Genomic DNA, 23954 nt, shown 5'->3' with positions numbered 1-23954 from the left:
TGCTCATATAATGAATAACAATAATTTTTTTATCAGTTACTTAATTGTTGTAATGAATGTTTCTATAATATTACATGAATGTTGCATGTACTGTTTTTGATAGACTACAAATAAGTATGCAAGTTTATTGCTAGTGTAATAATTTATTAAAATAATATAATTTATTAATATAAATAAGAAATTTATAAAAATGTAATGTATGTAATTCATTTTAATATAAATCTTAAAAATTTATAAAAATAATATTTTAATTTTTGTGACACAGAATAATAAATGGTTTTATATTTAAGATGCCTTTTACAATTTAATTTTTAAGAAGTGTATTGGTTTTGTGTGCATGTATAATTTAAAAAACAGTTTATATTTATTTATGTAAGTATTATATATATATATACATACTAAAACAGGAAAACACATTTGAAGAATCAGTGGCTGATTTACCAAAGGAGTAGAGAATTATAAACAAAGAAAACTTATAAATAATTATTCTTTTAAATATAAAAGAAGTCCAGCATTATGTTTTAAGTAATTTTATCAAAATTCATTCTTTATTCTTTACATATTGTATTAATTACCAGTTTTTTTTTCATTTAATTAATTTAATGTTATTCTGTGATATGTGAGTATTAAACTTATTGTTTATACTTTAATTTTTGATTATAGCTTGTATAATATAAAGATATAAATTGTAAGCCACAAAATTATTAATTAAAAAATCAAAAACCTGAGCTGTAGTACATACTGTATTTCAAAAGTTATACAGGAACTTTTTCAAAATTTTATTGGTTTAAAACAATTTTAGTTTTAACTCAGTCCCCTATTCACCTAATAATTGAATAAAATGTACCACACCTAATAAGTGTTTAAATGTTCCAGAAGCTTTATAAAGAGCTCAGAAAATTACTCTTTCAGCACTTTCTTAAGATATCTTCCATGTATTTGGGAGTAATACCCAAAATATCACATCACATTTCAGTTAAAACTGAATTTAAACAGTCCTGGGTAATTGTTTTTGCAGTTTCAATAAAATCAAAAGTTAATGAAATATCTTATCTTCTTTTTGCTTCAATCCAATTTTTTAGCGTCATTTAGTTTAATAGAACAAACATTTGTGACATTGTGCATTAAAAATTAATAATATCAAGATAAAAATGGAAAAATTGGCTTTAAATAACTATTGACCTTTTTGAAACAAATTATACTGCTAATATAGTTCTGACTGATATGATCACTTATAAATAAACAGTTATTTTATAATTAAAAATTTCTTATTGTACACCCGTTATAATCAAAACCTATTACAACAAAATTCTTTATTACATTTAAAACAGAATTTAACTAATTCTAATTTCTACTTACTGGAATGATTTAAAAATTGTGTGATAAAAAATATGAGAATTCTTTAATTCTGTATGCTACATCTTTTTGACTAAGTTTGTATTTTCCCCACGAAATGGCAGCACTCTCTGTAATGTATATCAATATTTTCAGCCATATTAGAAGCATAGTTAAAATTTACTACCTGTGCAATTAGGACATATTTTATTACCAGTTGTGATTTATTTCATTTTTTTAAATGGTAGAACAAAGGATTTGCGTTAAATTTTATGTTAAAAATAGAATAAAACGCAGTGAACGCTTAAGGGTAAGATGACAGAGAAGACTTTTGAAGAGGATCTTATGTTAAGACCAAGCAAGGGCTTATGAATGGTATAAGTGGTTTCAAGAAGGACATAAAGATGATAAAAGAGTTGAACATCCTAACATATCAACAACCGATGAAAGTATTGACAAAATAAAAGACATTATGAACATTATTCATCTAATCACTTTTAGAGAAGTTGCTGAAGATGTGGAAATCTGATGTGAAAGAATTTTGGGTATAAAAAAAGTAACAGCAAAATATGTTCCTAAACAGTTGAATTTTCAAAAAGCAATAACTGAGACAGAATTGCTCAAATGTATCATAAAAAGAGACAAAAGATGGATGCAAGTTATGATATTGCAACATAGGTCCAATGATTGCAATGGAAGCTTCCTGAAGAACCAAGACCGAAAAAAGCACGCAAATTGAGTGTTTAGGTTCTCTGTACTGCCTCTTTTTTATTACAATGGCATCATCAATTGTGAATTCTTACCACGAGATTGTATGGTCAGTAAATAGTATTACTTAGTTTTACATCATTTGCTTGAGGCAATTTGAAGAAAACAACCACAAATGTGAGGAAATAATTCTTGGATTTGCACCATGATTATGCTCCAGATCATACTTCATATTAATTCATGATAATTTAGAAAAAAATAACATCATACTGATGCAGCAGCCTCTGTATTCTACCAACTCTGGGAGGCTATGATTTTTTTCTTGTTCCCACTGATTATGAGAACATTAAAAGACCAATGATTTGCAATAGGGGAAAAATCTAAATGAACAAGGCTGTATCAAAAAATGCTTTCCACAAATATTTTGAGGATTGGAAGAAAAAATGGCATAAATGCGACAACTCTGGGGAACTACTCCGAAAGGAAAAATATCCATATATAAGAATAAGTTAATTCTTTTTCATACAAATTAAAATTCTCATTATTTTTTGATCACACCTTGTAAATCATAATCACAGATAGAAGTACAGTTGTAGGAAATTAAGAAATTCTGATTTCCATCCACATTGAGAATCAAAAATCTTCTAGCGCCCCCAAAATCTAGACCGCCTGAACACCCCCAATTTTCTGTGGGCCTTCTACCGCCCTCCCTGAAGGCCTCCAGCGCTCAGAAGGGGGTGTTGTTGCCCACTTTGAGAATGAATAAGCTAGAACGTTTGATAGTCATACTGAAACAGAAGCCCACAGGCAGAGTCAGCACCATTTCAAAATTATCTGAAAAGTAATTGTTACACAGCCAAACAATTTTCATTTGAACAAAGAGCCAGAGAAGTGGTGGTACATGTTTTCCTAAAAATAAGGAAAGACAGAGAGGGTGTAGATATGGTAAACTTATTCTGTGGAGTAAATGAAAACTTCAAGGGAGACTAAAAAAATAATTTATTGCAAAAAAAAATATATATATGTGCATAACAAATAGAAAAAAGAACAAAAACATAGTTTCAGTTGTGTAGTAACTAGATCAAATAGTAATCAAAATATATTATTGCTCCATGTCACTTTTCAACAACAAAACTAAACCTAAGAAAATGTTACACTAAAAGTCATTGACTTTTTTACAGTCTACATACTCATGTTTGATTTTTATCAATCTATTGAGGTTAAAAACACTGATCAAAATTTGGTATTTCAACATTTAACTTGAATAAATTCCAAATATGCATGTTAAATTAATTAAAAATTACTCTTATAAGTAACACCTGCCACATTCTTTTTAATGACTTTGTGCAAGTGATTCTGTAGCTCACATTAGTCAGCAACTATTAAAAAGTACATATATTTTTATATTATAAAAATATTTTTACTACAGTAATAACAATTTACATATCCAATGCATTATAGAATAGTATAAAAAAGCATTTCTTGAATATTTTCAGTAAACATTTAAGCATAGGTTATAATTTGTGAATGACGAATAGTACAATAGTAGTAACAGCAAGGAATTTAATACTTATAAAAAATAAAAAAAACATAGGTATTGTACATGAAATGAATGAATGCAATGGAGGGATGAGTAAAAAGTTTGTTTTGTTTCATACATGTGAATTTTTACTGATGTCCAATTAGGTTTTTAGATGGACATTCTTAAATGAATTATTGCTTTTATGTAAAATAATACTTCAATGAGCTGTTGTAATTAAAAGCAACAATATGGCATGATGCTCTAACATAACATCAGAAAAATTCTTTTAAATATCACTAAAAAAATTCACATCCACTTTCATAAAATTGGCTGGGAAAATGAAATGGGTTAGTCAAAGATTCCTAATGCAATTAGTGAGTTGCTCACTATAAATTGTCTCACAAAAGTTGACATTTTTCACAGAAGCACATGTTTTGGATGTTCAGTTAAGCCATACTTTAATTACATATCTCTAATAACAATTATTACAATGATATATATTTTTTTCAATTATTTCTCCTTTAAAAACGTTTTAAGATGCATCCTTTATTTGATACAAGCTGTAATGACTTATGTTTATTGTATTTAAAAAATAATTTTAAGTATTTTTTATTTTAAGAAATTAAGACTGTATAAATTTTTCATGCTGTGATCACTTATGGAAATAAATTATTTTTTTTATGATTCTAATTTTTTGTTGATTTTAATTGTACAATACCTGTGTGAATATTTTATCTTTCAATATCTGTTTATTTTTCTTATTCCAATTCCATAATGGAATGCCTTGCTTTATAAAAATAGGAAGTTTTTCATAAAAGTAGACAAAAGTTTGACAAACATATGTGAGATATTACATGGTCTGTGTATATCAGTTTTTTTTAATACTAGACTGCTAATTAATCAGCAAGTATCATTAACACTTGCAGAAAAATATTTGCATAAATGAAAACTGAAATAAACTTTTATCACAATTTTACAATAGTTATCTATGTTATTTACAGTGTGTTTAATTTTATTCTGATTAAATTTAATTGTAACTGGGGACTGAGTGCTATGTGGTTTGGTTAGTAAAGAAAAATAATATGTCGGGTGTCAAGGTATAAATCTTTTTTGCTCAACTACTGTGTGATAGTTTCTTAAATCAAAATGACATAATTAAAAGTTTTACCTCTCATAATGAAAAAAGCTCATGAAAGTATTTAATATACACTATGAACAAAAAATAATTACCGTAAATCATTTTTATGTTTGCCTTTCATAAATTATAAATAATGTAAATTAATTATTTATTTAAATTGTTTCACTTATTGCTTTTGTTTTTTATTCACATTTAGCATTTCCACAGAAATTTCTGTTTTAAAATTATAGAAAGATAAGTTTAACATCTAAGTCATTGATAAAAAATTAACTGTCTGCTGGTATTACAATCTATTAATAGATTATGAAGGTATTGTTTTTTGTAACGTAATTTAAATATATATTTGAACAATTTCCGTAATTCGATCATGTTTTTATACCTGAAAATATATGAATATTGTAGAATATTTTCTCTCCTGAAGCAAATTTTTTTTCATGCCTGGCAAATTCAACGTGGGACCTAAAATGATAGAAAAACGCTTTACCTCAGAAATTGGTGAAGATTTTGACATAATTTCTGTGGAATTTGGGATTGTAACTTTTGTAAAATAATTTCTCTTATCCCAGTTTATTAATTGTGAATGAAATCCATCAAAGTCTGAAAGAATTCACCTAAGCCTCGGCTATCATTCACTATCTTCTAAACAATTATAAGAATTAAAATATACTAAATCAAAACCTTATTTTATTTTATTTTTTGAACTACACCATTAGAACTACGGATAGGTCACAGAGATAACAAAATTTACAGGTAAATTAATATAAGTAATGCAAGGTATGACAAAGTTTGCGGACTCTTTATTGTGAGCACAATGGGAACACTGGAAGGTAGGCAGCAGTGTCAGCGATTGCTAACATTTCATGCAATTGTTTTCAGTTCCACATTGTGTTGAGTATAGCTCTATTTTTGTAAATGATTGTTTTGTTATCATGATAATGGAAATCAATAGTGATTTTGAAGAGCGGCAAGTTGTGATGTAATTCTTATGAAAGCAGGGAAAATGATATCAGAAATTTTTGAAATGATGAAGCATGTTTATGGAGACCGTTTTGTGAAAAGAAGTTTGTTCTCCAAGTGGGTGGTAAGGTTCAGAGAGGGGAGAACTCAACAGAGCATGATGAACATTCAGGGTATCTCTCTACTGTTCGAAATGATGTTTCTGTTCTAAAAACTGATCAGGCTATCAACTCAGTCACTTCATGGTCAGACTTGTCGCTGTGGTGACCGAAATCAATCAAGAAACCATGCACCTCATTCTCATACAAAAGTTGGAGACATCAAAGTGTTATGCAAAGATTATTCCAAAAAAACAAGAGGAAAATTGTTTGCATGTTTGTAAAGACTGCAGACATCTTTCAAAATGTGATTATGAGAGACAAAACTTGAATTTATTAGTATAATCCTGAGATAAAGAAGCAGATAATGAAATGGAAAACCAGATGAGCCACAGACAAAAAGCCAGGATGTCAAAATAAAAAACCAAGGCAATGCTGTTTTTTTTTATTTGACTTGCGTGGAATTGTATTCTAAGAATGGGTTCCTCAGGGGTCAAACAGTTAATTTCTTCTTATTACAAGAAGTAATGATGAAACATCTGCATGAAAGAGACCCAATTTATGGCAAGATCATTCGTGGGTGCTTCATCATAATGTAGCCTCTCACGCAGCCATCATTGTCAAGCAGTTTTTGGCCAGAACGGCCACCATGGTCCTTGAACACCTCCCCTATCCACTGGATTTGGCTCCTTGTGATTTTTTTTATTTCCAAAAATTGAAAAGGCACCATTTTCAGACTCTGAAGGCTGGAAAGGTGAATGAAGAAGTGCATTACAGCTCAGGGAGAGTACTTTGAAGGCTGCAATGTGTAATTATATTACTTTTTTTAATAAATTATTTTTACAGCATTAGTCCGTTAACTTTATTGTCACACCTTGAATGGCTAATTCACTATTTAAAATTATTATAATTATTATTAAAACAAACAATATTAATAATTATGAGGTATTAAAATCAGAAGCTTAACTGGCAATTTTCATGTATGAAAGTCAGATGCAAAAGGGGCTATCTGAAAATCCTTAAATCTGTATTGTGTGAACAAAAGCTAGTTACAGTGTAATTCATCCTTTATGAGTTAGTATGCCTAGGAGTTTCGATGTAAATGGTTTGTATTGTTTAACATTGTCATTGTCATGTAAGAGAACAGCATATCTGGATCAAGTTCTGCTTTAAACTTCAGCCACAGAAACGCACATAATGTTAGCAAAGGCATTTGATAATATTACCGAACCAAACACAAACTTATAATTGGTTTAAATGTTTTAAAAATCTGTGAACATCTGTCATGGAAGTGAACATTCAGGGCAATCTTTTACTGGAATTATACCTGAAAATGCCATTGATGCACATGATAGCAAATTTTATTATGAAAACATAAGAAGGATTGTGCAACAATCCTTCTTATGTTGTGCTGAACAGAAACAAATATTTGCAATGAAGTGAAAGAACTGCTTTGAACCAACCCAGTTTTATTTTCATCACAGGTGATGAAAATTGGGTTAACGGATAGGATCCTAAAACTAAGCAGCAATCCTCCAGTGGAAGAGCCCATATCACCTCGGCAAAATTAAGACTATTAAATCAAGAGGAACATCCTTAGGCATCTGTTTATTTGATAATGATGGGCTTATCCCAAGGAGTTCATACCTCTTGGTCAGATGATTAATGGAGAATTCTATTGTGATGTTCTAAGTGGGGACATAAGAAGAAAAGGAAATGTTTCAGAGAAGTGGTGGAGGAATAACAGAGTCCTTACCCATGATAATATGACACAAACTTATTGTCTTTATGTACAGCAGTTTTTTGACACAAAAACAACATTGTGGTTGTTCCTCATCCATCATAATTTGTAAATTATTAGACATCAATTTTACAGTTTCTGCCACTGGAATTAATGTCCAGGTTCCCAAGCGAACAAAATTTAAAATAACAGTGGCAAATAAGATTCGGGTATGATATGATTATAATTAGTATTATATTTTGGAACACTTCATATATTTAAAGATTCAAAACATTCTGAACCTGCTTCACATTTCCTCATCTGATTATTAAGTTTGGTAGTCTTGACCTTCTTACCTATTACAGACACAGATGCTCATTTACAGAGTAAAGAGTTATCAATTAAATAGCTGTTTTAAAAGTAGTTTTATATTATACATCTCATAAGTATACTTATGTAGTTTAATTTGTAAGTTGTGGTCACTATAAATTTTGAAAGCGCTTGACCCTATCAAAAAAAATAAGCTGTGCAGTTTATGCACTTGTGTAACATTTTAAGCTTTATTTGTATCTTTTTGGTAAAATAATTCCTACTTATTGAAAAACAATAACCAAAATTTACAAAATAACTCCCATACTCAAGGGGAAGCATTCAGGTAAAATTCATTTTTAAGAAAATAATCCCTAAATGTTGATAATAAATTTTTTTTAAAATACGCTATAATTCTAAACAAAGTCGTAATTTTCTAGGAAGGGCTAAAAATATTTGGCTAACTTTTTTCCAAGAAATACTAAAAGTAAGGGCTATCAAAAAATTAATTTTTTACCTTTTAAATACAGTGGGTAACTTGAAAAATGGTTTCAAATTTAAAATAATTAAAAAGTATTTTTTGACACAGGTCACTTTAGTAGGATGGACCAAAACATTTTATTGTGGTTTGTTGAAAGGCTATTGATGTAGAAAATATAGATGCAAAAAACTCCTATTGACTCCTTTTCTGAAGCAAGATATTGTTAAAAAAAGAATAATTTTTTGGGGGCAGGGGTGAATATTAAAAGTTTTTGATAATTTGTGATCTTGATTAAAAAAAAATTCAACTTTTGTAAGAAAACTTTTTCGCTAAAGTGCCCCAGCAATTTTATTTCAGCCAAAACACCCCTTCTCGTTTTTTCAATTTTGCAAAAATTTAATACATTCTTTTCTCCTGAAGATAGTAGCTGTCAACTGAGTTTAAAGAAACTAGGTCAATGGGGTCCAGAGTTGTAAGACCAACATACGCACAAACATCCAACAGATTTTTTGGACTCTGGAGCATTGGAAAAGTTTTTTTGCAGATTATTTACTATTTATTTCAATTTATTGTTTTTTGTTAAAAAAATGTATTTTTAAATGTCTCCTTAAGGCACAAAAGTTAAAAAAAGACAAGTTTTTTAGATTTTTTTTGACCGATCTACGAGTATATACTTTCCCCCATTATAGATATAGCATTATATATTGATACAGCTAGGAAAGTAAAAATGTAAACAATATTTACATTTTCAGACTTCAATAAAACATTTCTAAAAAAATTATGAATTTTAAATATTAAAAAAAAATATTCTAAAAATGATTATTTTTTAATTATTACAGGCTTTGCCTGTAGGTTAACAACAAAAGTACAGATTACATATTTTATAATTCTACTTTTGGTGTCAATAAAAAATAATCTAATTTTAATTATTACATTAAGAAGTTCTTTGTAATCTGTGAAATATCTACCTATAGTTATAGAAAATATATAATAAATAAAAATTGTTATAATTTACTCTCAAACTACGTTGAAATAATGGTTGCAGATCTTTTCAGAGGTAATTATGCATCTCCTTTTATGTGGAATTACGGCACTGTTCCCTACCAATAATCCCATTTTAAAGTGATTAGGAGACCCCCTTAATATATATCTGGCCTGTGATTTGTTCATTAATGATTTTGAAAATTTAGAAAATTATAAATTTCACATTTTTGCATTTATTAATAAATGAGGACTCAAGTCTTATTAAAAATGATAACAAGGTAAATGAGATAAAATTTACGATTTTTTAATTATTGCACATTACAAAGACAAAGCTGCAGAATTTTATATTATCTGACAGTAAAAATAAAATTGTAAACAGGAGTATGAGGTTACTGATAATGTTGACTAATTAAATCGACTAAATAAATTTGAGAAAATTTCAACAATTTAAAAATTCTTGAAATTTATAAAATGTATTAGAAATTTACAATAGGAAATCAATTGTTACGTTACAACAATGCAAGTTATTACATTTTTCACTTTGGTTTCTTACTTAAACATAGAACAATATTTGATCATTTCTAAATTAATTATGTATTAGAGAATTAAGTTGTAGTTCGAATATTTGTTCTCTTTATTTAGTCATTTAATTTTATCACATAATAATGCATCCTTTATGTGAAACTAAAAGAATAACTCTGCTAATAATGTATCAGTATGCTGATAGGGGACAGCCATTTACAAACATACATGATTTACCTAATAGAGAACCAATAAGTAAATTTAAAATCAAGGCAGTACAAAGATTTGAAGAGTAGTATAGGAATTATAAGAAATCATCCTCACAGAGGGACAGCAAAAACTGTCAATTAATGGAAAATGAGTTAATAAAATTCTTAAAAACAATAATTTTTATCCTGTAAGCTACACTCTGTGCAACAACTTTCAGAAAATTTTGACCGTTATGTGGAGTTTAATATAATAATGTAAAAAATAGACTTGGTTGTAAATTTGTCTAATTCAGTAGTATTTACAGATGAATGACTTACAATGATGCTTATTGCAAGTTGTTAGTCAGCAGGGTTTTACCAAACATCAAGGAAATGTTTGGGCAAAAATTAGATAACTTATGGTTTCAGCACCTCACTATTATCTAAGGGCTCAGCAAATTTTAAATCAAACATTTCTAGATCACTGGATAGGTTGTAGAAGAGCAAAGAATGACCTATCAGGTCTCCAGATTTGTTTCCTTTAGATTAGTATTTTTGTGTTTACTTAAAACAATCTACAAACATTGATGACTTGAAAGGCATATAACTGATGAATCTGCACGTACACCACCAAACATAAACACAATAGGTTATAAACATAGTACCTAAAGTACTATGTTAGCTTGGCACTGTCAAGCTGTAGAAACGTAGCTTTATGAGCAATTCTTGAACTATTTATTTGTTTGTATTTATTTATTTGTAGAATATGCTTTCAAAATTTATTGAATCAATTTTAAGTAAATATATCAGTTGACAAAACCATTTAATTTGTAATAGTGTTGCAAATTATTAATTATTGTGAAGACTTTTATTAGTGTTTGAACCATTAATTTAAAGATTAATAATTTAAAGTTTTGTTAATGGAAGTAATTCTTAAGTTAATACAAAATAAAAGTTACAATGGGGCGTTTTACCTTGTTTTATTACTACTGATTATACCTTGAAAACAAAAGCATTTATCGAGAAGCAGTTTACCATCACTTTTCTTGTAAAATTTTACATTAAAACCATACATCATACTTCAAAACAAAAATCTGATTTAATACAGCAGATCCAATGTGGTGAACAAACAATTGAAACACTGTAAAGTAAGAATTCTGCGACTGTATAAATCTGCACTCGTTTTTATCTCCTAGTATCCCGAGTTTTGAAATATAGAGCAGTTACCATATTTTAATATCACCCTATACACAATTTATCATAAGTTGTTTTAATGGACTGATGCATTTTTCCATTCCTTTCTTCATAGTAAACAAGTTCTATACCTGTGAGAGATATACTTACTAAGTCTGTATTATAAAAGGAATCAGATTATATATATAGATACATACAATGTCTTTTTTAAGTAAGTACCGCCTTGATATATATCCACTGCAATGCGACTGTTGCCATTTCGCTAATGTACATTGAGTAACTGCATCTGTTGGCTTGATACAGATGCCATTACATGAAAGTTTTTGTTTAGTTTCCTGTGTGCGTTTCAAATGCCTATAACTAAGGTCAATGCTGCCATCTGTGAAATACATCCTGCAATTCATTTCTTAAATGCAAGAGGTATGGAAGCATCTCAATCCCCCCGGAGGGAGAAGAACACCTGCCTTATGAGGTGTCTGGTCACCACATTCCCCCCTCATTCCTAGCCCTGATAAGTATGGAAGCAGCTGAAATTTATCAACAATTAATAAAGCATACGGGATACTGTCCGATGGAATGGTGAGAAAAATGGGTTAGGGCATTTAAAGAGGGCCATATGAATGAACTAAATATGGCATGGATGGGTGACTGCCTGGCATTCATGATGACCTGATGCAGAGTTAATGGAAAAGTCTGTATCAAAAAATGCTGAATGAGCTGCACAAAAACAAATATTTAAGCAGTACTTTGAATTTTTCACAAGATAGAGCAATGAAGCCAATCTGTTTTTAAGCCATAACTTGTGATGAGACAAATGTGTTACATATTATACCAGAATCAAAACGTCTACGGAATGGAGACAGCCAATATCTCTCAACAAAGTGAAGTTCAGATCTTCCTTTCCCTAAACCACCAGAAATTTCTGATGTTATCCTGGGTATGTCTAGTGATGCTCAGTCTGATGCAGGTGATGAGTTTCAATGTACTACAGAAAATTTTGAACCTAAGTTGTTTACTCAAATCGAGGTAAATGATTTGGTTAGAGATTTGGGCCTAATGAAGGAAAAAGCTGAACTACTTGTATCCAGACTCAAAGAAAAAACTTGGCAACAGGAGCAAACACTTACGTATTAGAAGAGAGCAAAAATCTTATGAATTTTTTAAACAAGAAGGTGATTTATTATACTACTCAGATATTACCAGTTTGATGTACGAGTTCAAAATTGAATATAGAAATGGGAGGAATGGAGGCTGTTTATAGATTCTTCTAAAAATAGTTAAGGCTGTTCTGTTATACAATGGATCATTGTGTTAATTATGCAACATTGCCTGTTGCTCATTCTGTGCATATAAAGGAAATCTATGAAAACCTTCACTTAGTTTTAAATAAAATTAACTATTCCGCTCATGGTTAAATAAGTATGATTTGAAAGTGTCATCCATGCTCCTTGGTCCAAAGCAGTTTTACCAAATTCCCACATTTCTTATGTGAATGGGACAGTAAGGCAAAGGATCAACATTGGACCAGAAAAAACTGGTCTGCAAGAAAATTTGTAAAGCCTGGAGAGAAGAACATTCTGCGCAAGAACTGGAAAACGTGCATTCTGCACTGTGGATCCAGAAAACGTTCTGCTGTCATCTCTACATGTAAAATTAGGCCTAGTGAAACACTTTGTTAAAGTCTTACCCAAAGATGGGCAGTTTTTCAGGTATCTCTGCGAGAAATTTCCTCCTCTATCAAAAGCTAAATTGAAAGAAGGCATGTTTGTTGGACCTGACATCCAAAAAATGATGTTCAATTCCAACTTCGAATCAAAAATAGCTTTAAATAGAAGGGAGCCTTGGGTATCATTCAAACAGGTTGTTACCAATTTCTTGGGCAATAAAAAGTACCCACATTATATTCCTATTATAGCCTATGAGCCTAAAAATTCATCTTGATTTCTTCTTAGACAATTTGGGTGATGTCAGTGAAGAGCAAAGTTAATATTTTCATCAAGATATCAAAGTGATGGAAAGATGGTAACAGGGCCACTGGAATACCAATATGATGAGAGACTACTATAGAAGTTCAGCAAGTGATGTACAGAAGCAAAGCTTTAAGGAGAAGAGGAAAAGGAAATACAAGGCAATGGACACATAAATCTAATGTAATGAAGTATTTTCATGTTTAAACTTAAATATAAGCTTTATTCATATTAACATTACTTTTTTTTATTCCTACGCTATGTTTCCTTAATTTCCTAGTGTATAACAGTCACAATGTGATGAAATTGTGGATGATAGAAAAAAAAACTGAGGTCAGATATGGATTCAGCACCAAATAAAACATAAAAATCAGTTACATTAAAAATATTTTCAAAAAGTTCATTTTTGTTGGCCTGTGTAATTTTTCTTTGAAATCATATACAGACAGATAAAGGAGATGAAATCTGGCAGAAAACTGTCATTCAATTTCTGTCATAAGTTTATTTTTTGTCAGCCGATTTTCAGAATTAAGGTATTATTTTGTTCACAATAAAATGCTTAACAATTCTGCACGTAGAATAGAAATTCCGAATTTTCAATTGAGACTGAAAAATTTACATCTTATTAAACACGTTCAAATTTATGAACGTGTTTATACTGTAATTTTCTGTTTATTAGACAACAGTGGTCTAAATGTGTGTACAAAATATTATTGTGGTTCCTCAATCTGATGTTGAGATGTAAATTTTTCATTATTAAACAAAATTACAGACAGAAAAAGGAAAAAACAACATTTTTGGCTCATTTTGACACGCAGAATCCAAAAAAGCACAGCCAGCCCACCATTTTAAGTACACCTTCTGTATGTGTCTGTTTTTAAAGAATGAATTCAATGCAGTGTGTGGTCACACAAATATGATATCTTTGTTTAACTGCAATCTGTAAAGATATGACCACATACAGATTGCAGTTAAACAAAGATATCATATTTTATAGAAAAAGGAATGCAATAGTTGGTATTTTGAGATTCTGCAGATAAATTTAAAATCAGCATGGTGAATAATAAATTTTGAAATGATATGGTTATAGAGTTTCATAAATCAAAGTAAGGCCTTCAGAATTAGTGTTCTAAAAACTGGCTCTCTTTTAGGAATTCCCAACAATAAATTTTTTGAATAACTGTCTGAAAGATGTTCAAAGAGTATCAACAGATTTAAAACTATAACATAATATATTTTTAAGTGTACTTTATGATAAGCTGATGGGCTATTTTAACAATTTTTTTGTAAAACCTGACCAAACCTAACATTTAACTGGAAGGTAAATAATCATACAGTTGTAAATCAGAAAATCAAAATGTAATGACTTGAGGAAATAACTAGAAAAGTTGTTACATAATCAACTTGAATGCAATGTAACAAGACAGACTTTGAACCAACATCATATTGTATTAGTGCCATGACAGTCAAAGGTTTACAAAATAAGTGAATAGTTTTCAATATATTTATTGAAATTGAAAAAATATATTAAAAAAAGAATCTGTCCTGATTTAGTCATTATCAGTTCACTAAATTTACCTGTTTATTCCAATTAAAAATGACTGCATAAGTAGATAACAATTCCAAAAAAAAAAATTATAAGATATCACAAATTAACAATACAGGCTTAATGTTTACATAATTTAAAAATAATTTGATCAGTCAATCTGTGTAACTCTAGGTTTAGGCATAAATCCTGGTCGATTTGAAGGTGGTAATCTTTGAGAAGATTTTAAATACTGTTTTCCTCCATTGTGATTTGTTGTCCTAAAAAAAAAAATAAAAATTTATTTAACAAATCTATACAAATTTGGGAAAATAGTAAAAAAAACAGTCATAATTAAATAAATAATTCTGTTTATAACAAATAAAAACATTAAGGATCTTGTGCAAGATGATGCATTTCATATAACTGGAATACCTATTTTACTTATTTACACCAATTAAGTAAATAAGAAAAATAAGTCAAATTGCTAAACAAAATTTTTCTGTTTTACATGGAAATCAGATGAATTAATTACCCACCATTGCTAAATAAGCTGGTCTCAAGTTTAATTCCTCGGAAGGTTCTTCAAGTTTTTCACATAACATTAAAATGCAAGTAGCATAAGCAAGATTATAATAAAAGTTAACTAAGCAGTTAATCCTAAATAAAATTGTAAAACTGAAGAATCAACATCAAAAAATCATAAAATTACTTCACTAGCCTTTAAGCCACATTGTTAAGAGATGTTTGTGATGACTGACAGATTAACACTTTTATGTTTTTCTATAAAAAAATATAGCATCTCATTTTGATGTTTTTTATGCACTAATAATAAATTCTTGAAATAACCAAGGCCTAGAAATATAAACAGATGTGCTGAAAATGGAATTAGAAATACTTCTACAATCAAAAATAAAGTAATGAAAACAAACAAAGAATTATCAAAAATGGAAAACTGTAGTAATTAATTTGAATAAATAAATCCAGAAGTACTAAGAAAAAGAAATTAGTATTGATAACAACAAGTAATGGGAGAGAAGAGAATAATTAAAGGGAAGGAGAGTGTACAAATCTTGCCATGCTCATTTGCAAGGCTAATACATTGTATTACCAAATGCTAGTTCTTTAACTGAATGTAAAAAAAAATAATTTTAAGAATGATTAATATTTATTTCCACAAGACATAAATAAGTAGAATGTTTAGAAAGAATGTGCCCTGCAATTTCCTTTATGAATTAATTTAACACACACATTTGAATTATAAAATAAACTGACTAAACAGTTATATCATACTTGAAAAATAAGATAAATAACTGTTGATGGTTAGAATCCTAAATCAGTGTTCCAAATCTGAACTGAACTGAATAATAGAATACATGTCACAACAATCTATATTGTGAGAAAGAAGAAAATTACAAGTTCACAATACAGATAGGGTCTCTTACAAGACTAAGGAAAAAATAAACTTGATTTCATTTCTTAAGAGAGGGGGAAAACCAAGAGTGGGAAGGAAGTTTAATTTTTTAAGAGCTAAATATATTTTGAATAGTTTAATATCTAAAAAAACAATTAAATAAAGTTGGGAAAAATTATTTTCAATTCATACAAATGAAATCTTTACGAAACATACATTCTGTTCAAAAACCTGACCGCAGAAAATAAAAACTGTTGGTTGTAATTACTCAATGGCCTTGGTAAGACCCTAGAATAAAAAATAGTAAGGCCAAACATAAAGACTTATTTGAACAAAACACAATACCTGTATACATAAAACAATGTAAACTTATGTTGGCACAACTTGCCAACATCTTGTCTACTAAAACTATCTTGCAGAACGATCCAATATATACGGGTTAAAGAAAATTAAACCAATCTTTAACCATTTAAATTAGAATTTAACTATTCTTATAAACTTTGCAGAATTAAAATTTTAAAGATAACACAAAATAAAATTAATTCATTTTAATGTAATAAAACCAAACTTTAATTATAAAATGAATATTATTATAGTTGTTTAGTTTGGTAATGCTTATAAAAGTAGCTGAAAAAAAAATTACAACCAATTTGGCTACATTTAATGTTTATGAATGGATGAACTGAGAAAATGTTAACTGAAGTGTAATGGATTAAGTCAATACACAGTGCTATCCAAAAGTTCCTGAAATTTGAATGTGTGAATCAGCGTTATGGCACTAAATAGTACAAACTGCACTTATTAAACCAGTCTGCTAAGTAAGCATTTTATTTCTTTATTAGTGGTGTGTTAGTGTCATTTTGCAAATCTATAGAGAACTGAAAATGAATGATCACCCTGAAGCAAGATTACTTTTAGAAATGTTTCCGATTAAGATACCCATTCAGAAGGAGATTACTTTGAAGTGATAAACCAATAATTTTTAAACTTTTTTCATATGTTAATATCCTACACTTTTGAATATAACCTAGTATGGCAATATAAACTTTGATAAACCAGAATAGTATTAAAAAAATACAGATATCTTACTTTGCTTTCTTAGCAGCAATTGATTTCGTTGCAGGCTTACTACTCTTCCTCTTTATGCCTCTACTTGATTTCCTACCATTATTCTTTTTTTTTCTGCCTCCTCTTTGTTTAGTAAATTGTTTTTTAGACGAATTAGGACTGCTAAAATAATGAGATGTTTCAGCACGGTTGTTACTAAAACCAGCATCACTTGTTACCCAAGAGTTACTATTGAGTGACTCTTGAGGCTCACTCATTTCAGTCTCCTCAATACAGGTGACTGATAAACAAAGAAAGGAATAACTTTCAATTAAAATTATATATAACATGTAAATATTACAACTGAAAAACATAAATTTTTATATAAATATGCATTTTTTATTATACGCAGTTTTAATTTAATTTAATTTTTTACATTCACAACACCTGACCAGAACCAATGGGTTATTATAATCTTAGAAACTTTACATTCAATTCCACATATCATATATATACATTAAACTCAAAAATGTAATTTTATTTTTTAATTCAGTGATACCATTTTGTAGAAATCAGAACTGAAATATAATACAGCAGTGCTATATTAAAAGGCATAGAACATCTGATATCTAACATAAAAAAAAATTATAAGTTCCATTATCTGTTCCTACAGCTGATTAGAAATTATCACTAGTCATTAAATAGACAGATTAATTTGCACACACTGATTGTTGAAAGATTATCATTCAAGCACAAAAAATTAGTCTTTACATTAAAGATTAACTGCTCATATTTAAAAATATTCATTTTTCAGGTAAAATAGTTTTATTGATTTGTGATGTAAAATTTGACCCAGATCTTCCACATCTATTCATAAATTTCACTACAATAAAAATCTTCCATTGACAAGAAATGACTTTACACAATCATTTTAACTTAATGATTTTTTTGGAATATCATTTTTAACTAATTTATTTAGCAAATGGCACCAAAACAACAACAATTACAAACAAACATTTAACAAATTAATATAAGCTACTGATTCTGGAGTCGCCATCAGGAAATTATCAAGAGTACTTTCATAAGCTGTCCTACGGCAAACTTCTGTGATGTGTTTAACAGTTTGATTTTCACCACACACACAAAGGGGCGTCGATGTTTTACCCCATTTATACAGGAAATAGGTGCACCTACCATGCTGAGTTTATATTCTGTTTAGCATTGACCATGTCTTACATGGCAAGCAAAACCTGGCGGCTTTTGAGTAATACATGGGATTTGGCTCTTCTGATTTGTGGTCCATTCTTGACCCCAGGTGTCAGTTAGGTTAAATCCTTCCTCTGTGGCAGCAATTACAACTTCGTTTTGGCCTAAAGCCTGCTTATTCAATCGGTATAACATCAAATATTCTCAGACAGATTCTGTTGTAGATAAGCCTTTCTAGTAATTTATATGTCACTGACAGCAATGCCGTAGCTCTTAGGTAAGTTTGTTGGTTTCCCTGATTTTAAAACGGCTACTACCTTTGCTTGCTTTAACTCTGAAAGCAATTAAAAACTCTGAAAGCATTATGTTGCTGGTGCCACATAATGCAGACCCAGCTCATTATGTCAGTCTGGGTATCTGCATTATGTCAGTGAAGAATCTGGCCAGCCAAAGTTTTGCGTATTTTCTGCAGTTTAATAAAAATTCCGGATTGATACCATTGAATCCTGGTGCTTTTTGTGGAGCGACATCTTTGAGCGCCAACTCAATTTCTTCAAGTGTAAAAGGGTAAGCGTACTCAGTCTCTCCTGCCTCCCTCCTCAAGTTTCTTAGTTCGTGTTTTATCTCAATTGCATGCGCCCTGTCTCTTGGTGCTCTGGGTGTTGCCACTATGTGGGATGCTAGTGTTTGGGGAGACATTTGCTTTTTGTCTCCGAATAGGAGATCCACTTCCTAATTTTCTTAGCAGAGTCCATGCATGATGATTCGAGGTCTGAAAGTTCAGGCTTTCCACCATTTCTGACCATTTGTGTTGATCGCCACCATCTGCCACCTCTTGATCGCCTGTCTCAAGGAAGCTTCGGTAGAGAACTTCGCTGTTTTGGGACCACCCTGAGATATATTCTCTGCGAAACCCTCTAGGGATGCACTTCTTAGCAGTACTTGTTACTGCTCCAATAAATATGCTATAGTTTTTTCTGATTGGTGGTATCCAGCCTGGGCATTTATCCAGATCCCTAGAAAAATTTTCCCAATTAGTCTTTTTGAAGTTCCATCTAGGGCAGGGTACAGGTCAGGAGTGAAATTTGGCTATACCTGCCTCTATAATAACTGGACGGTGCTGGCTGTGGGGAAAGTCACACAGAACTTTTCAGGTGACTAGCAGCAGCCGACTTTTGCTGTCAGTTGAGGTGAAATATAGATCCGGATTATACTCCCGCCTCCAAGCCACTGATTTAAAAGTAAATCGGTCTTTAGCATCAAAGACAAGACTAAGATTCTCATCCTCAGCCCATCTCACCAGAGCCTCACCATTTGCATCATAATCCTTATATTTCCACTGCTTGTGGTGGCTATTAAAATCACCCAAGTAGACTGCAGGATGAGGTATTTGGATTACTGACGTTTGCCACGAGACAGCTGGTGGTTTATAGATATTGGACACTATTATACTTCCGATTTTAACTACAACATTATGAATTTCATTGCCCGTGGAGGTGGAAATGAGAGTGGTGTTTTCTATATTGCGTCTACCATAAGTAGTGACACTGTACGCATCATGGTATGTAACATCAAGTAATTCATATCCAGGTATTTTGCCTCTTTTCTGCAATTGTTCCTCAGTGTTACAATGTGTTTCCTGGATTGCGACCAGATCAATATTGTCGTTCTTCAGTAGTTTCGATAAATATTGGCTCTTAGAATAATTTATGCTTTCCATATTTATGTGGCAAATTCGGACCGAAGGTCCAAGATTTCTTGTTGGCAAGTCCTGAAAAGGACTGCTGGGTATATCCAGCGACATGGCCTGCAGTTTGTAGCACTGTAGGCTTGTGTCTGCGTGGTCAGAAGAACCTACTTAAGAAAATTACTTGTGCAGATGGGAAAAGAAAATCTTAATGTATATACAGTAAATATAGTAATACAGTAAAATAAGAAGGTAAAAAATTTATGGAAAGAAATGGTGTAATTGAAGTATTTGTTCTTCACAGACCAATTTTAAGACAAAAATCAAGGAAGAATTGAGATGTCCAAAATAAAAGATGCGGTTTATGAAAGATTTAATTGAAAAAAAGATGGATTAGTAGGCCAGAAAATGATTAAAATTGTTTTATTACTTCCTGATAATCTTAAGTCCTTTATTCCAAATAATTAGATCAACACTAAATATTAAATTGAAATAATAGATAATACCATAACAAAAGAAATAAAATAAGAAGAAATTAGCAATTTACAATTATTAACAATAGATAAATAAACTTAATGCCTTTACTTAGAAGCATAGTTAACTCGCAATGAAATGTAAAATTAAAAAAAAAAAGCGTAACAATATTAAAAATAAATTTAATAACGAGATAATTAAATATTGATATAATTTAATATGAGAAAATTACTTACATAATAAATTATAAAATTTAGAAAAAAGAGAATTGAACATTTTCGGTTTGTTACATTCACTAGCAAAACAATTTTATTACTACAAGTAAAAAAGTTATATTGATAAATTTCTTAAACATGGTTTCCATGGATATATTTTAATAATAAAAAATAGTTAAACAATTTCTTTAACCACCTTACCAGCAAAAATGTATTCTCATTTTAATTTTTGATTTATGACAATGCTTTTAAACTCTTGATGATGATTTGAAAACCAAAAGATCTTGAGAAAATACATCTTTTTTTGCTGGTAAGGTGATTAAACAAATTTTTTAAGTATTTTTTATTATTAAAATTATACTGCTTTTAGTTACACACATGACTGTTAACTAGAAACAAACAATATGATTGCTTACAGAAAAAATAAATAAAACCAAGATTTATAAATTTCTGAGATTTATTAAAGATAAAATTTTTAACTTTTGCATAAAATGTTTCTTAAATGATTTTAATATTAATAGTCTTCATATCAAGAATAAAAACATCATGTGAATTTAGCAACTACACTGCCTACACATTAAATGTTTTACTATATATAATGCATTTGGAAAGTTGCTGTGTACTGGAACTATGGAAGTATAATGATGAAACTTTCTTAATTATTTACTTTGTATGTTTATTTCATTATTTTATAGAAATGGATGTTACAATAACTGAAATAGTTTATAAAAGGTGTTGAAAATGACCTCCTCCAACATCAATAGAACAGTACACACATTTCAATCAGCTGATATACTGGAATGTCTTGTATGTATGCCATTATTCGTATGAATGTACCATACTTGTGTTGGTATGTCTAGTATGTATATGGCTTAAAAGCCGTATACGTGTGCATGATTGACAAACTTCAGTTCGTCAATCATGCATGGTCTGTTGCAATATACACTGCTCCCCATAGAAAGTAATCTGGGGGAGCGAGACTGGATGATCATGCAGACTCGAAATGATGATGATGATGATCAACTCCTCGAAATGATTTGTTCATCAAATATTTCATAAAAAAAAGTGGGTTTGATAAAAGTGTGAGTATAAATATATATATATATATATATATATATATATGTGTGTACATATATTAATTATAATAACTCAAAAATTTAATTTTATTTCTTAATTCAGTGATACCATTTTGTAGAAATCAGAACTGAAATGTAATACAGCAGTGCTATATTAAATAGCATAGAACACCTGATATCTAACTTCTAAAATATTGTGTTCCATTATCTGTTACAACAGCTGATTGGAAATTATCACAACTAATCACTAAATAAATTGATTAATTTGCACACCGATTGTTGAAAGACTGTCATTCAAGAACAAAAACTGAGTCAACAGTCTTTACATTAAAGATTAACTGCTCATATTTATAAATATTCTGTTATTCAGGTAAAATAGTTCCCAGCTGTCATTGACCAAAGCCAACAAAATGGTGTCACAGCACCATCTTGTTGGAACCAACCGTGATTGATTTCTGTGTCTGATAATCTGTAATTCTTCTGTTAACTTTGTGATTTCCATTGACTAATGAAGTTTGTTAAAACAGCACATTAACAATCACTATTAACTGTATTTTCATAAGACTGGACCCACAATGCATGTTCTGCTCACACCAACCCAGACTCCAATTTTTGCTTTGTTTAACCATTGTTTTTCGCAACTATTGATTCCGATAAATGAAACAACACAAAATGAAACGGATCTTGTTCAATCACAACCCAATAACTAACGTCTTTGTTTATTATTGAGCAACATCCAATGAACCCACAGGGCAACCACCCCAATATTGAAAGAACAGAATGCACCACGTAATTCCAAAGCATACTGCACAGCGACTTTCTGGATGCAATGTATTATCGAACTATAATATCTGCAATAAATGCTTTCTTATGCTTATTCATGAGTTTTTTGAGAGAAAGAGAGAGAGTTTTTTTGAGGTCATTTACAGTTAAAAGCAGTGCTAATTATTTGTCTATCTCACTTTTAACAGTTTCATGCTTTTGTATACAGATATCATGTCAGATGAACATCATCTGAAAAACAACACAAATCTAATGCAAATGTTTTATGATTTCTGCATCAATACAGACATATCACAGTAAGCTACTATACTAAAGTCAGTATCATTAAACAATTGTCATGAAACGTGTCTGCTTTTTAATTAATTTTTTAAGGAATCTTAAAACTATTTTAAAATGAGTTGACTGCTGTTTATACTAGGATCTACTTTCTTAAGCAGATAAATAATTCTATTTAAAATTTCTTATAATTATACAATATGATTTTTAATTAACTTCTCCTTCACAACACTTATGCACCGTGGACAGGATATCTTATTTTAAAATACTTCCCTTATCGCTAACATTAATATAATTACATCTTTTGTAATTAATATTCTCAGTCCAAGCTGTTAATTAGTTCTATTTTGAATATTATCTAATAATTTTTGAAATTATTAGATAATGACCTAATTTTGAAATTTAATAATTTTTAATGGTTAAATTTTATTTTTATTACAGCATTAGGTTGATTGCCCTGTGGGTTTGTTGGGTATTGTTCAGTAATAAACAAAGATGTCTGGTGTGAAGTTTTGAACATCTTCATTTTGTTTTGTGTTGTTTCATTTATCAGAATTAATAGTTGTGAGAAACATAATGGTTTATTATTTCTGAATAATATTACATGCATTTGAGGTCATCAGGAACAGAGAACAGTAGATATAGGAAGAGGGAAGCCAATAACAATGAACAGAGATGAAGGGAGGGATGAGCAATCAGGATACTCTTCACAAATTTTTAAAGTAATTATTGAAGAAAAGTTTTCAAACCTTCTTTAGATACAAATATTAAAAAAACACACCCAGTTTTTCAGCAGCATATTGTTGTGTAATTTCCAATAACTGTTTGCCATATTTCTTGAAATTTGCACTTGTCACACCAACAATGCTTAACATATTTTCCTCTGATTCTGGCAATTCTCTGGACATACTTCGTACAGCCTAATATACAAAAAAAAAGAAGAAAATATACAAGATAACAATTTTAACAACTAACATCTAATACAGAAAAATTTCTATTGTTTAAAACATTTTAATATTTGACACAGGATTTTAATTACAATATAAGTTTAATCAAATCTAAAGATAAATTACCATAATTTTAACCTATAATCCCTTAAAATAAGTAAATTTATTCATAGACTAGTTA

At 29.9% G+C, this 23954-nt stretch overlaps 1 protein-coding gene across 1 annotated transcript in view; it reads right to left on the bottom strand.

Moving 5' to 3' along the window:
• Positions 1 to 13331: 13331 nt before the first annotated feature.
• Positions 13332 to 23954, bottom strand: part of Blm (Bloom syndrome helicase) — a 101323-nt gene continuing 90700 nt past the window's right edge. Inside the window, exons 18-20 of the mRNA XM_075364633.1 lie at positions 23608 to 23746; positions 17152 to 17410; positions 13332 to 14929 (exon numbers count right to left, since the gene is read on the bottom strand). Of these exons, the coding sequence (XP_075220748.1) occupies positions 14821 to 14929; positions 17152 to 17410; positions 23608 to 23746 (507 nt within the window). The 3' untranslated portion in view covers positions 13332 to 14820. The remainder of the gene's footprint in view (positions 14930 to 17151; positions 17411 to 23607; positions 23747 to 23954) is intronic.

Source organism: Lycorma delicatula, chromosome 4, assembly GCF_047948215.1.
Source record: "Lycorma delicatula isolate Av1 chromosome 4, ASM4794821v1, whole genome shotgun sequence".
NCBI classification, from domain to species: Eukaryota; Metazoa; Arthropoda; class Insecta; order Hemiptera; family Fulgoridae; genus Lycorma; species Lycorma delicatula.
This window is presented reverse-complemented; position numbering and strand designations above follow the sequence as displayed.